The sequence below is a fragment of the Gouania willdenowi genome, chromosome 24 (genome assembly GCF_900634775.1).
Source record: "Gouania willdenowi chromosome 24, fGouWil2.1, whole genome shotgun sequence".
Lineage (NCBI taxonomy): Eukaryota > Metazoa > Chordata > Actinopteri > Blenniiformes > Gobiesocidae > Gouania > Gouania willdenowi.
Window position 1 is genome coordinate 13212339 of NC_041066.1, and position 13780 is coordinate 13226118.

The following is a 13780-nucleotide window of genomic DNA, read 5'->3' on the forward strand; positions in this document are numbered from 1 at the left end:
GCAGAGATGGAAGTTGACAATTTCTCATCTCTCTTGTACTGTATATACATCAAAATATGTTTTTAGTTTTGAGGTTAATACTTTAGTTTTTCTATTAGCTTTTTACAAGTTTCAAGGTTATTGCTACGGTTCTACTACAGCTATTATAGCAAATGTTGATAACGGAAAATACTACCAACTGTAACCGGAGTAAAGGTAGCTCATTGTGTTACCAAACAAAAAGCTGTAGTAGCTTTAGCAAGGTCAGTGTTGGCCAAGAGTCATTGCAGTCATAAAACACACTCTCAAAGTACTAAGGAGGGTAGAAACACTTTAATGACTGAAATCGTTTGGCTTCATGTTACTTGAACAAAAATAAATCAGGCATTCTGAATTTGGGATATAGTTAAAGCTTAAGGAATACAGTTTGACCAAAAAGGACTGTGCAAAATCATAACATATGACAGATGCATGAACTAGCAAGACCCAGGAGTTTTTCTTCATTTTCTTTTTCAGTATTAGTACAAAATGACATTTTCAGGATAAAACTTGAGTAAAATCTGCTCTTCAAGTTCTGGTAGGTAGAAATCAATGTTAAAACCAAGAAGAATTTATGAGAAGACAATAGAGATCTGGAAGAAACCTGTTTGCAATCGATTTCCTGGATTGAATGTTTGGCACTTAGATTGTTATTCAGTGTGATCGCTGTTGGGTGGGAGTGCTGTGTGTACGTAGACTTTATCGAGATACTTGAGAGAAAAACAGCTTCAGTTGCATTATAGTCAATCTTCGCCTAGTTATCAAACCACAACTTCTTGTATTTCGTGCAACAGTGAGATTATCTTCCCACTTTCTTGTAAATACCCCTGTATATCAGTAGTCCATGTTAGGCAGGTGGTTCTTTCTATTAGTCTTCTCTCGCAGTGCTGCAGGGAGCAGAGGCAGATTCAGGTCTCCCACTCTGCGCTGAAGAGCTGGACGCAACTGAACTGAGTTCCTTTTAAGCCCGTTTATCCCTCCACCTGTACCTGTAGCCTCTTTTCTTCTCCCTCTTTCCTGCCTGAGGCTCTTCATGACCAAATTATGTTGCCTCTGTGAAGGGAAAGTAGGAGGTTTGGACCCGTTGACAAGTAGTCCAGGTTGCCCTTGATGGGTGAGCCCAACCCATGTCATCTTCTTCCCTCGCCCATCTTTTAGCCCTATGTGATTCAGTCGAGGAAGCGGCACACAAGGCGATGTCTGTGTCCTTTCCAATGTGCTTAAATGGCCTCGTTCTGCGTGGGTGTCGGCATCTGGGAGAGTTCTGGGAGAAATCCCATTTTTGTCTGAGGCGTAAAACGTCTGCAACTTCTCCAGGCGCTCTTTGATGCTCAGATGATGAGAGTCCTCCTGAAGCTGGTTTTCATGGAAGCAGCCAGTCACTGGGTCTGCTGCCCCATCAGAGCGTGTTGTCCGGAGCAGGTTTGTGTGTCGAATAGGTCGGACTGTGCTGCTCTCTCCAATTGGCCCTGAAGGCAACGGTACTTGGCAAGGAGCAGATTCACAGAGTTGGGATGCAGAGGTCTTGGGAGGTGAAAGATGGACAAGTTCACGGTCTCCAAACACTGACACGAGAATACACAAAGACACAAATTCAATTAGACATAGAAGACATTCTGCTGTTATTCGATTGTGTTTCATGATAATATGTCTTACCTTCAGGAAACAGCGTCTCTTCCTCAGTGGCCTCATCCTGTGCCGACACAGGACAAGGAGGCGGCAAGGGAAGGTGAGTGGGTGGTGAGGGGGAGATGGAGTGGGGAAGATTGGGCAAAGCAGGAGATGGTGGCCGATTTTCATCATCTTCTCTGCAATCCTTCTTTAGCTCATCTTCATTTCTCTTCTTGTTGCCATGGCATTCTGTCATCTGCTGGGTCCTCAGAGGTCGGATGAACTGCTTTGAGCTTTTTCCCTGCGCAGGTTCATTCTGAGGAGTAATCAAGGGGTGGTTCTTTAACTGCATACAATTTATCAAGTACTAAGAATGTAGTCCGCAAAAAATAGAACACAAAATTAAAAGTTAAAACCCAAGAACTGCATCTATGGATTTGGTTAATAATAATAAAAAAATAAAAAAATAAATAAATTAAAGTACTGAATGGGAAACACTGTAAAGAAAGCTACAACCAAGATCAGCATCCAAATCTTTGCATATTAGGTTGTATTCATTAGAACAGTGGAACATTGCAGAACTTGGCTTACCATCTTTCTTATAAAGGCTTCGAGAACCAATGTAAATTCTCTATTAACAGTATTTTATTACCTGCTGCTGGTCTTTTAATTCCATATTGTTTCCGTCCTTCCATGTGTTCTTGCGTGGTAGGCTCCAGTTATTGTTTTCCAACTTCTGCCAAATCAGCCATTATTTTGTGTTATTGATTTGTACAGACACATCACACGCACATTTTAGTACTAGTATTACTTTCAGGTATCTGGATCAAGGCCGATGTTGTGTTTATGTTTCTAATACAATTGTTAGGGTACTGTTTATGTGACCTGACCTTGGTTTCTTTCTGGTTCCTGTTCAGCTTATTAAGCAGCAGATGATAGGAGGCCATGATGGCTGAGGGTCGATTGTTGGTGAGTGTGTGTATGATTTCAGAGACTGAGTATCCCAGCGTTTTAGTCATGTATGTTAAAACAGTTGAATTGAGATCCTCGGGACACAATCTAGGAACCAACAAGGCAGAATAGAGACAAAAGAAAATGTGAGAAGAAAGCAAAGAGGGAGAATGCTGAGCAGACCAAAGATATATTTCAGAAAACATGTTATTAGCAGGAGTCTCCACACATAATTGCATTTCCACATTGCATACTGTGATAAAAGCCTTCCAGTCAAGCGATAGTACACAAAGCTGTTAAAATGTAAACCACAAGAATTTTCATTGTCTTTTAAAACCGGCAATGATTTTCCTTCTGATCCCTTTAGCCACATTGTGAAGTCTGTTGCGGTATTTTTTTTTTTCGAATGACTCTTTGTGTTACTTTTACTCTGGTTAGAATACAGCGCTATAATAAATATGCTGCAAATAGATCTGCTTTTTAATGTGCACATACATGAGCCAGTTGACATTCAACAGTCCATTGCCACAGTGGTTGTGATTTTTGGCTTTCAATCTACAAACTACTTTGGAATTGACAGTAAATTAGATTGTACATTGCACAGGACGCTTGTAGCCACAGAACTTTGAACTTTACCATAGACGGCCCACTGAAAAATTGAAGTCAATATGTCAAATATGATCTACCCGTATGTATGACATAAAATGGTCTTGTTGTAAAAGAAAAGATAAATGAATTCATTCTCTCTGCAAAGCTGATCTTTATTGGATGTCATTTGTTACTTTTCTGTTTCCTGCCATTCTTAAATCCAAGTTTCTTCATTTATTTAATCTTATGAGCGACTTTGTGGCTCAGCTGGTAGAGCTGTTTTCAAATGGAGTGGTTGAGGGTTCATTTCACAGCAATGCCTCTCTGCATGTCGAAATGTCCTCTGGGCAAGACACTGAGCCCTAAATTGTTTCAAATTGTAGATTAGCGCCTTGCATGGCAGCTTTGTCACCATTAGTGAGTGAATTTGAGGGGAATTTGGGTAAATGGGACTGATGTTGTAATGTGCTTTGAGACTAATTTGGTGGTCATTAAAGTGCTTTATACAGTAAATTAAGTTCATATACCATCCTCTACCCCTGCTTTAATCTCTTCAGGGTTGCAGGGTTCTACTGTAGCCTATCCTAACACACAAGGCAAGGGAAAGAACTAATTCAAACAGCTATTTAAGCCTATGGGCGATTTAGAGCCTCTATGATGTGGAGGTCAATGGTTTCGAGAGCTAAACCCAGAGATTTCTTGAGACATGGTGTGGTGTAATGTTAGTTTGCTGTGGAATTGTATGGTAGATGCTACAGTTGAAAAACTCAGTTATAGTAGCATGATGGCCTATTGTTTTGCTCATTATACACCTTAAATTTGAGACTCGATAGGTGGTGTTTTATCCTTTCATGTACAAAACAGTACGTATTAACCGAGTTTCATATTACCTTAAGAGGAAAATAACAATAACAATCCTGCATTTTTCTCGCAACCATCTATTGTAACGTCCAACTCCTTTGTCTGTAGCAGCATTAAATTGGTTTGCTTTTCTGTTGAAAAGTGTGTCTTATGCTTCAATCTCATTCTTCTTTCGGCGGACAAAAATGGTGCATGATGCGCAGAACGCCGTGCTAATGTGTCAAAGTGCACTAGCTTGATTGTCAATCGCATTATCTGGGAGTGTTAATGGACTTACAGATTGCCCAATTCCAGCCAAATGAACCTCTTTACATGCATAAAAAATTCAGCTAATATCAGAATGAACCATTTATTTGGTTTGCCCAAATGTGTAAACCTAATGATTTACTTTCTCAGACCACAATCAAAGATTATAAGGTTGGACTGCAGAGGGGTTACAGACATTATCTGTGACATTGAATTTTGACGAAAGGTGTACGAGGCTACAGCTTGTTTTATGTTGTGTTTTGAGGACACAACATAACTCACACTGACTCCCTACCTGTTCTTAGGAGAGAGTGTGTGAAGTGCTTTTTTGGCATATCCCTCATTAATCCATGGTTCTTCCATGGCTGCTTTGACACTTGGTCTTTTGTCTGGATCTGGCTCCAGTAGAGACAACACAAATGACACAGCACCTGCAGTAGGAGAGCAGATAAACCCCATAATCCTTTATGTATTGAAATTCATGATTTATAAACTACGAGTTTTATCTAATAAACTGTAAATGTATCAAATTAAAAGGATGAAATACTAGCAACTAAGTGGTAGAGAATTATGGAAACCAAAAATGTAGATAATGGGTATTTTCTCATACCACCTAAAAGGCTCAATTCCCAAGAGTTGGTCAACCTAAAAGAGCACACTTCAGTGTGCAGTCATTGATTGTAATTCTACAAGTGGTAGAACAGATAGATAACGGCAGGTCTTCCCTCGACACAGCCCATCAGTCAGTGACACAAGTCTGCCCTTGGGCAGTCAAGTGGGGTTTGAAAGCCCGAGTCCAAATGGGGAAATCAGATAAGCTTCCCAGCTTAGAAGAACAGACTAAATTTAACAGTTGGCACATTCACAGACTTGTAAGCCAACACTACTGCTTTGTGTTTACTGCAATTTGTTATTCTCATTTAAAGAGCTTATCCGTTCATTGAGTTGAGTTTGTAACTAAGTAGAATAAACAAAGAGAATAGATTTCATTTTGGACACAAAATGTTTTAACCCACCTTTTCTATTAAGTACCTTTAGTTGTTACAGCTGGTTTTGGCATTTGTGCTTTGTTTATTTGTACTTTATTAAGAAGAAGTTGAAAAACGTAAAAATCAATATAACAGAGTAACTACTTGAAATAAACCCAAACTGTTAATGTGGAGGTCTCAGATTCCTGTTTTATTCAACCACTGATCTACTCTAGTCACAGTTAAAGAAAACCAAAGCAGGTCCTTAGCACAGTAACAGGAGTCATGTTTGTTTGCAGGTACATGGCAGCCTGACAGACCGTCAGAGAGCAGAAAATAAATTAGAGGTAAACTAAGTGGCCAGAGTTTCTGTGAACTCAGCAGAGAACAATAAATTGAACTAATTTCTGTTTCATCTTGTCATTTCACATCTTGATAAGAAAGTCTCATCCAAAAGACATTTTTTCAAATCTATAACTGAAATATTGTATGTTCCCACCAACATATACCTTTGCTGATGTCACTGGGGATGCTGCTAATTTCTCCGTTGATCATTTTTTGGTGCAGCTGTTTAATGTTGAAAGGTTCAACAGTGAAGGGAAGAGTTCCTGTCAACATGGCAAACATGCTGACACCTCTACACACACACATGCACACACACCGACACACACACACACACACACCCAAAATGAGAGTACATGAACACAGGAATACACTATATGTCACACAAACAATAAGAATCAATAGGACCATATTGATTGTGCTATATCAGTTACCATCAAATTAAATTGATCAGCATCAACAGATCAATTAAAATGTATTGATTACATTCACTTCTTTGAAGAGTAAAGTTCATTTTTGAATTGCAATGATAATAATACTATTAAATATGAAAGAAAAAAAATACATGTGACTCAGAGAAATTGAACTTTAAAAAATCATACAATGTGACTTAGTGGATTGTTTTTTCACATTCTGTCTTGAAGTGTACCTTTTTAATTTGGATAACTTGCACAATCGGTGGCTGCCAAATACTTTTTTGCCCCACTGTAATTTAATTTAGCTTAAGTGAGGTTAGTATCTGAATTGAATAAACGAGTCCGTCCCTTTCTAACATTATCAGAATAACCCATTATGGAAGACAGATAAATGTTATAGCTCATCTGTTAGAATTGACATTGTACAGTTACATTTTTGTAGGTCTAAAACTAGAAATCTGATGCCGTTCTGTGCCCATTGGTGTCCTGCTTACACAGACCAGACGTCCACTTTGGGTCCATACTTTCTGTGGGCAAGCAGCTCGGGAGCGGCGTAGGCAGGACTTCCGCACTGAGTGCTGAGAAGTTCCAGGGATAACGATTCAGCCTTCAGGGTGTTACTCAAGCCAAAGTCTGAGTGAAACATTTTCACTTCAACGTCTTATTACTGCACAGTTAAGGTTTGATACTTTGCTCTTGGGTTCATTTGAAGAATGCTGACTTACCTACAATCTTTATGTTGTTATGCTCATCCAAGAGGAAGTTTTCGATCTTTAAATCCCTGCAATTGATCATAATACACAAACCAGTGAATATCTAAAGAAGGAGAGTGTTTTAGTCAAGTACATCTCAATGACTTAGACCAATACCAAGACTATGACTAAGACCATTCCCAAGAAGAAGGAGAAGACAGAGACCATGACTAAGACCATTCCCAAGAAGAAGGAGAAGACAGAGACCGTGACTAAGACCATTCCCAAGAAGAAGGAGAAGACAGAGACCATGACCAAGACCATTCCCAAGAAGAAGGAGAAGACAGAGACCATGACCAAGACCATTCCCAAGAAGAAGGAGAAGACAGAGACCATGACCAAGACCATTCCCAAGAAGAAGGAGAAGACAGAGACCATGACCAAGACCATTCCCAAGAAGAAGGAGAAGACAGAGACCATGACCAAGACCATTCCCAAGAAGAAGGAGAAGACAGAGACCATGACCAAGACCATTCCCAAGAAGAAGGAGAAGACAGAGACCATGACCATGACGAAGAAGAAGAAGAAGAAGAAGAAGAAGAAGAAGAAGAAGAAGAAGAAGAAGAAGAAGAAGAAGAAGAAGAAGAAGAAGAAGAAGAAGAAGAAGAAGAAGAAGAAGAACAAGAAGAAGAAGAACAAGAACAAGAAAAAGAAGAAGAAGAACAAGAAGAAAAAAAACCATAACCATGACCAAGAAGAAGAAGACAAAGACCTATAGTATGACCGAGACCATGACCAAGAACAAGAAGAAGAAGACCAAGCCCATGGCCCAGAAGAAGAAGAAGAAGAAGACCAAGACCAAAAAGAAGACCAAGACCAGGACCAAGAAGAAGACCAAAACCAAGACTATGACCAAGATCATGACCAAGAAGAGAAAGACCAAGACCATGACCAAGAAGAAGACCAAGACGAAGACAAAGAAGAAGAATACACTAAAGTTAAAGGACACAAGCTAGAAATACCGTATCATTACAGATCTCCTCTTGGCCTATGTTTTAAATCTAATGTATATCCCTTAATTAGTTTCAACCTTCAATGTGGATTTTCCCCATATTCACCTGTAAGACATATATATTTTCCCTTTAAGATCTGCCAGTCTTCCACAGGCTCCTAACCAAGCACACAAGGCTGTAAAACTACCAAGCTAAATGAAAATCTGTGGTTAGAAAGCAGAGAGAGCCTATAAACTACAGCCTGGGAATCCACCAAGTTCCTTTTATCTGGCTTCATCCAAACAGCAGACACTGAAAAATCCAGAGAACCTTGCTAATACAACCGAGAAAAGTTCAAAGAGACGAGGGGGGAGAAAGAGGGAAAAGGAGCATTAAAAGTAGCAGCCGACATTATCATGGAGGAGAAAATGTATGTGGTAAACCTATTGAATGTGGGTGGCGGGACGTGTGTTAAGGAGCAATTTTTCCATTTGTTTCATGTTTAATTTCTCTGTGTGGTTACAGTGTGTGTGTGTGTGTGTGTGTGTGTGTGTGTGTGTGTGTGTGTGTGCATGTGACTGACAAAGGTGCCATTGAAGTGTTCTGAGTGACATCGTTGAGGGACTTCATTAAAGAGGAAGTCCATGATGTTGTGATGATGTGTGAATCATGGCGTCGGCGCAGAATGATGAGGTCATTGCCTGGTAATCACATTCCCACCTTTGGAGATGCCAAAGTCTTAAACGAAATTGTGGAGCTCAGTGTGTGCCGTGCGCTTCATCTAAAAGCTGCTAATACTTTGTAACAAGGTTAGAATCCTTTATCATTACAATGTGATCCAACCCTGATCAGCCAGAACATTATGACCATCAACCCAACATGGTTTAGGTCTCTTTTTGGAGCTGTTCACTAGAATATTGTAGCCTGGAATCCATCCTAATCTCCTTGTATTATTCAATGTTTAATACAAGTGATTAGTCGAGAAGCGCTCACAAGGCGTTTGAATTCTAGGGGGCAAAACAGGGCGGGACAAACACGAGCAGCGTAACCAATCAAAGGAAGAGCAGACGTGATGACAATAGCACAAGTGTAGATCTTTTTTTTGTAAATGGAGAGGCGGCAGTTGGAAGCACGGCACAAACATCCTTTCTCAATATACTGTAAATGGTTTTAAAGCCTCTTCTTGTTGCGGTTTCAACAACATATCCAGGTCTTTTAAAACAGAGCAAAGTGCAGCTTCGAACGTCTTCTCAGTGGTGGGCGCCATGTTTGTTTTGACACTGCTTTGTGCAGGAGATATGACGTTATTTCTGTACGCCTCTGATTGGCTCGGTTTCTTTCAAAACGAGGAGCAAAAACTCTTGTATTACCACACCCACTTTCTTACAAAAAGTAAGTAAGTGGGTGTGGCTTATCGCCAGGATAGAAATATTCACAAATGGACACAAATGGATCTGTGAAGTTATGGTTCCAGGCAATAAAGTGTGAGCAGCAGATCCTATAAATTAGTAGTTCTTAATTGGTCTGACAATGGGATTTTCCATGAGCTCCTAATGATCTCCAATAATGATAATTAATTACAATTATGATGTAATTATAATAGCAGTCTTCATTGAAAAAATATGCTGCTGTTGTAATCATAATTGAATTGTAATTAAGTTCAGATAATTGACTTTATAATTGTAAATGGCAATAACATTTCATTAAAAACTGTCATTTACGATTTAATTAAACACAGAACTGGGGAACCATGTTACAGTTCTATGTCTTACGCATACATAGTTGACAATTATTAAAATATGTTTCATATAAACTTTACATGTCAGTTCTCTTGAGTATCATTTTACCATTTTAAAATCAAGGGGTATACTGACAGAAAACAGGCTAAGACGCCCACACCAAAAATATTATTATTTTCATTAAAAAGAAAACCTAACAAAATAAACAATACGTGAAAAATAAATTAGATGATAGATAATATTTTTTTTTGTGTATTTTTATTATCTTAAAAAGATGCAGAAAGCTAACACAAGCGGGAGGTTAAGTTTTAGAAAGTGTCTATTTGTACGGTTGCCGTACAGACAACCCCCGGTGCTTTTGGTACGGTTATCAAAGTACAAGTACGTAGCGTATTAGGGTTAGGTTATAACCCAATATCGTAACAATTTTTAGGGTTAGGTTTAGGCTAAGGTTTATTCTTACTCACGTGACCTAAACTGACCAATGACTGACCAATCACATGACCTAAACTGGCCAATTAGAGGCACTGCGTACGGATAGAATGTCGGTATATTGATACTGCAACCGTACGGATAGCCACTGCCTCAGTTTTATGGGGTTGTTTATTAAAGGCTCAGTAATTGTGATCAATTGTAACTGAACTTTAGTAATTGAGAACGTATTTGTAATTGACTTTCATGGGGAAAAAAAATTATTGTAATTTTAATTATAATTGGAGGAAATGCTGGTCAACGTAATCATAATTGGGTTGTAATTAAACATGGATAATTGAAGGCGTAATTTTAATTTATAAATGTAATTGACCCAAACCCAAGTGAAAAGTTTGCATCTTTGTTTTCCCAATGTTGTTAGGAGGGTTGTGTTTTGTGATCTTAAATTACTTAAATTTTTTAAAACATTGTGTGTTCAATGAAAGATAAGTGTGTGTGTGTGTGTGTGTGTGTGCGTGGGTGTGTGTTGACCTGTGCACAATGCCATGTTTGTGCAGGTGCTCCACGGAGGAGAGGATCTGTCTGGTGTAGCGCCGCACTTCCCTCTCCTCCAGCCTTTTCCTCTCACAGATCCTGTCCATCAGGTCACCCCCAACACAGAGCTCCATGGCCATGTAGTAACTGTTCTCCGTCTCCAGAGTCTGACACACACCATTACACACGTGCGGCGTAAACACAACAGTGATTGTTCGGCTGCTGCTAAAGTTTGAGCTGTGGCAGGAACCGTTGTGTGGCAGACTAAGTGCTTTTTTACCTCTAAAAGAACCACAATGTGGGGGTGTCGAACCATCTGATGAATTCGAGGTTCCCTTTTCATGTTCTTCAATACGTACGAGTCCCGGCGAGCTTTTTTCTTGTCTATCACCTTAATGGCCACCTGAAAACAAAACAACACATACATTTTAATTGCTATTATTGTGGAGAACACCACTCCACAAAGTTTTATTGTATCTCCATATTTGATAGTTAAATAAAAAGTGAAACTGAATTGATTTATCTCGGCAACAGCTAGAGTTTTTGGCATGTAGCTAATACAAAAGTTTAACTGTGTTTACATTTGTTAAGGGGCATCTTAAATTTTTGCCCGCTGTGAAAAACAAAATTTCAAAAGAATGTAAACTAATGCAAACGGTGGGAGAAACTTAAATGAACACGTATGGGTTACAGTAATAAGACAACACAGAGCATGCTACCTTCATAAGATAAGGTATTTTCAAATAGAATATTGTCTTTATTGATGAATCTATCAATGCATCCTTTTCAATGTACAGTATGTGTACCCTGTGGTACCCTAGGATGAGAATGATTGAACACATGTTGTAATTTGCGCTATACAAAAAAAAGGTGAATTGAATTGAATTGAATGATATTTATGCTTTTTGTTGGACAACCTCATTTGTAAAACCATTTTCCAATCCAGATGATAATGATGAGAACCTGGAAACATGGAAACATGACATTCCTGAACTTGATGTACTTTATGTACCTGTCCAGGCAAACTAAGGTTGAAAATGATTAACAAACTCCCTGAGAATAAGTTTGGCCATTGCCACGGTAACCTGGCAAGGAGCACATTCACGAGTCAGTAACTCAGTGACCGGCAAGAGATACACATCATTACACACACAAACTCAGGAAGAGGAACAACACTCACAGGTCTTTCCAATGTGTGGTCACAGTGTGATGCTGTAACAGTAAGAAAATATACAGTGTAGGGTTTTTGTAATTAGATTATTAGACATACATTTTGTTTTTATAATTTTTATAAACGTGTTTTTCTATTTTTCTATGGGTTAGGTCTTGAAAAATGTGTTTGGCAAGACTCAGGTGGCCAAAGTTAGGAAATAAGCAGGTATGATAGGAACTGGTTAGGTTTTTGTACACACAGAAAAAGTAATAATAGGTTTTCCACTTTAAATGGGTACGATGACTGGTTGGAAAGCAAGATTTGTAACTATGTGGTCATCATCTTGTATGTGTGTGATCATCTGAACTGCTGCTGTGCCACCCCTTCCTGTCACGTCTCACTGGATCTCTGCAGTTGTTTAGTCATAGTGACAGCACCGACCTTTTCCCCTGTTCCGATGTGAAGCCCCTCCATGACTTTGGCAAACGACCCTCTGTTGATCATCTTCCCAACCAAGTAGGATCCCACTCGTTTGGAGTGTGGGAAGCGGCGCAGCATCTCCCTGGGGACCTTTAGGAAGGGCAGCCGCTCTTGTCCTAGCCCAGTCGTGTCCCATTGGGTCAACCCTCGCTCTCCGATGCCCGCTTCCTCTGCAACCATGTCCTCTAGAGTGGGCTTCAGTCCACCAGCTGGCATTCCAGCCAGGACCCCATGTGGCCACCTGCCACACTCTCTAGCAAATTTAAAACCTTAATGTCGTCGGAAATCACACATTTTAGCGTGTAGAGATGTCCATGGGATAGAAATAGAAGTTTCAGTCAAAAAAACTGAATTTCTGAGCCAACATCTAAACCCTTGAAAGCCGATTTTTTAGATTTCTTTTACCCTCTCTCCAAGTACAGAACCAAGGCTTGTTTTTCTCCTAATGACTCTGTTGTTTTTCATATATTCTACTCTATCTGCTTTTCTTTCTCGGCTAGGGCTAGGTTTGCTCTCTTTCTACCACTGTGTTTCCAGCTCCTGTTAGTGGATGATTAACCATCAGCTCCAGTGATAGGTGGGACATTCTACACCATGAACAGCCTCCTCCCCCTGCTAAGGTACATGCAGATACTCACAGTTACACAGTAACCATCTCATCCCTGGCTCCTCTGTTGTTTCTTTGACCCCACTTTGTTACATGCTCTTAATAAAGGAGGACTTTACTGCAACATGAGAACAGAAGAGACAACATGAATGAGAGGAAGAAAGAATGTTCCACAACTTTAGGATCAGATCCTTGCCAGTACGTCCCAGTCACCTCAGTTAGGTAGCTAGCCTACTGTAGCTCTTAGTGCAATAAGTAGCCATAGATCACATGAGGATTGTTCAAAACTATGATCCCTCTACTCTTAAGTATATCAATGGCTGGATTATGCGTACATTCAGGTCAGGATGTGTCTTGTTTCTTCCTCTCTCAGCTGATGAAAAGGAGAATATAGATCTACTGTATATCCCACATGTAACCCAATACCATGCAAACACACACTACTGTACACAACCTTCAACTTAAACGACTGCAGTAGCAGAGTGAAGCCTCTCCAGTTACCTTGCTTTAAACATGTTGATAGAGTTTAATTTCAATAGACATTCAGACCCAGCTCAGGGTTACAGCAACATTTTGTTGTTTGTTTTGTGCACCAACCACCAAGTCAAATTCCTTGTACTGCCCTTAAAACTGTACATGGCCAATAAAACATTTCTGATTCTGATTCTGATTCATTAAAGTCACAGTCAAAACCAGGTCAATTACAATTGTAATTGCGCAATTGATAATTATTTACAATTATGGCATAATTGCAATTGTAATTTAAAAAAATATATGTTGCAGTCGTAATTGTAATTAAATTATAATTGAGTTTCGATAATTGACTTTGTAATTGTAATTGCCATGAAAATTCTATGAAAATTATAATTTAATGGACACAACTGGGGAACTATGTTACAGTTCCATGTACAGTTCTACACATATGTAGTTAACAATTATTAAAATATGTTTCATATCAAGCTTTCCCACATTTTGCATTTATTATAATTATTATTATTATTATTTATTTATTTTATTTTTTTAAATCAAGGGGTATATTGACAGAAAAAAGGCTCAGACACCCACACCAAAAAATATTAAAACCTATATTTTCATTGATTTGGAAGCCTCACAAGGTAACCAATAGATAGGAAAGAAATTAAATGATAGA

At 39.2% G+C, this 13780-nt stretch overlaps 1 protein-coding gene across 1 annotated transcript in view; it reads right to left on the reverse strand.

Moving 5' to 3' along the window:
* Positions 1-302: 302 nt before the first annotated feature.
* Positions 303-13780, reverse strand: part of LOC114457416 (hormonally up-regulated neu tumor-associated kinase homolog B) — a 124100-nt gene continuing 110622 nt past the window's right edge. The window contains exons 4-13 of the mRNA XM_028439193.1: positions 10671-10793; positions 10388-10557; positions 6727-6782; positions 6496-6634; positions 5753-5880; positions 4571-4706; positions 2520-2688; positions 2282-2365; positions 1675-1945; positions 303-1583 (exon numbers count right to left, since the gene is read on the reverse strand). Coding sequence (XP_028294994.1) covers positions 853-1583; positions 1675-1945; positions 2282-2365; positions 2520-2688; positions 4571-4706; positions 5753-5880; positions 6496-6634; positions 6727-6782; positions 10388-10557; positions 10671-10733 — 1947 coding nt within the window. The 5' untranslated portion in view covers positions 10734-10793 and the 3' untranslated portion in view covers positions 303-852. The remainder of the gene's footprint in view (positions 1584-1674; positions 1946-2281; positions 2366-2519; positions 2689-4570; positions 4707-5752; positions 5881-6495; positions 6635-6726; positions 6783-10387; positions 10558-10670; positions 10794-13780) is intronic.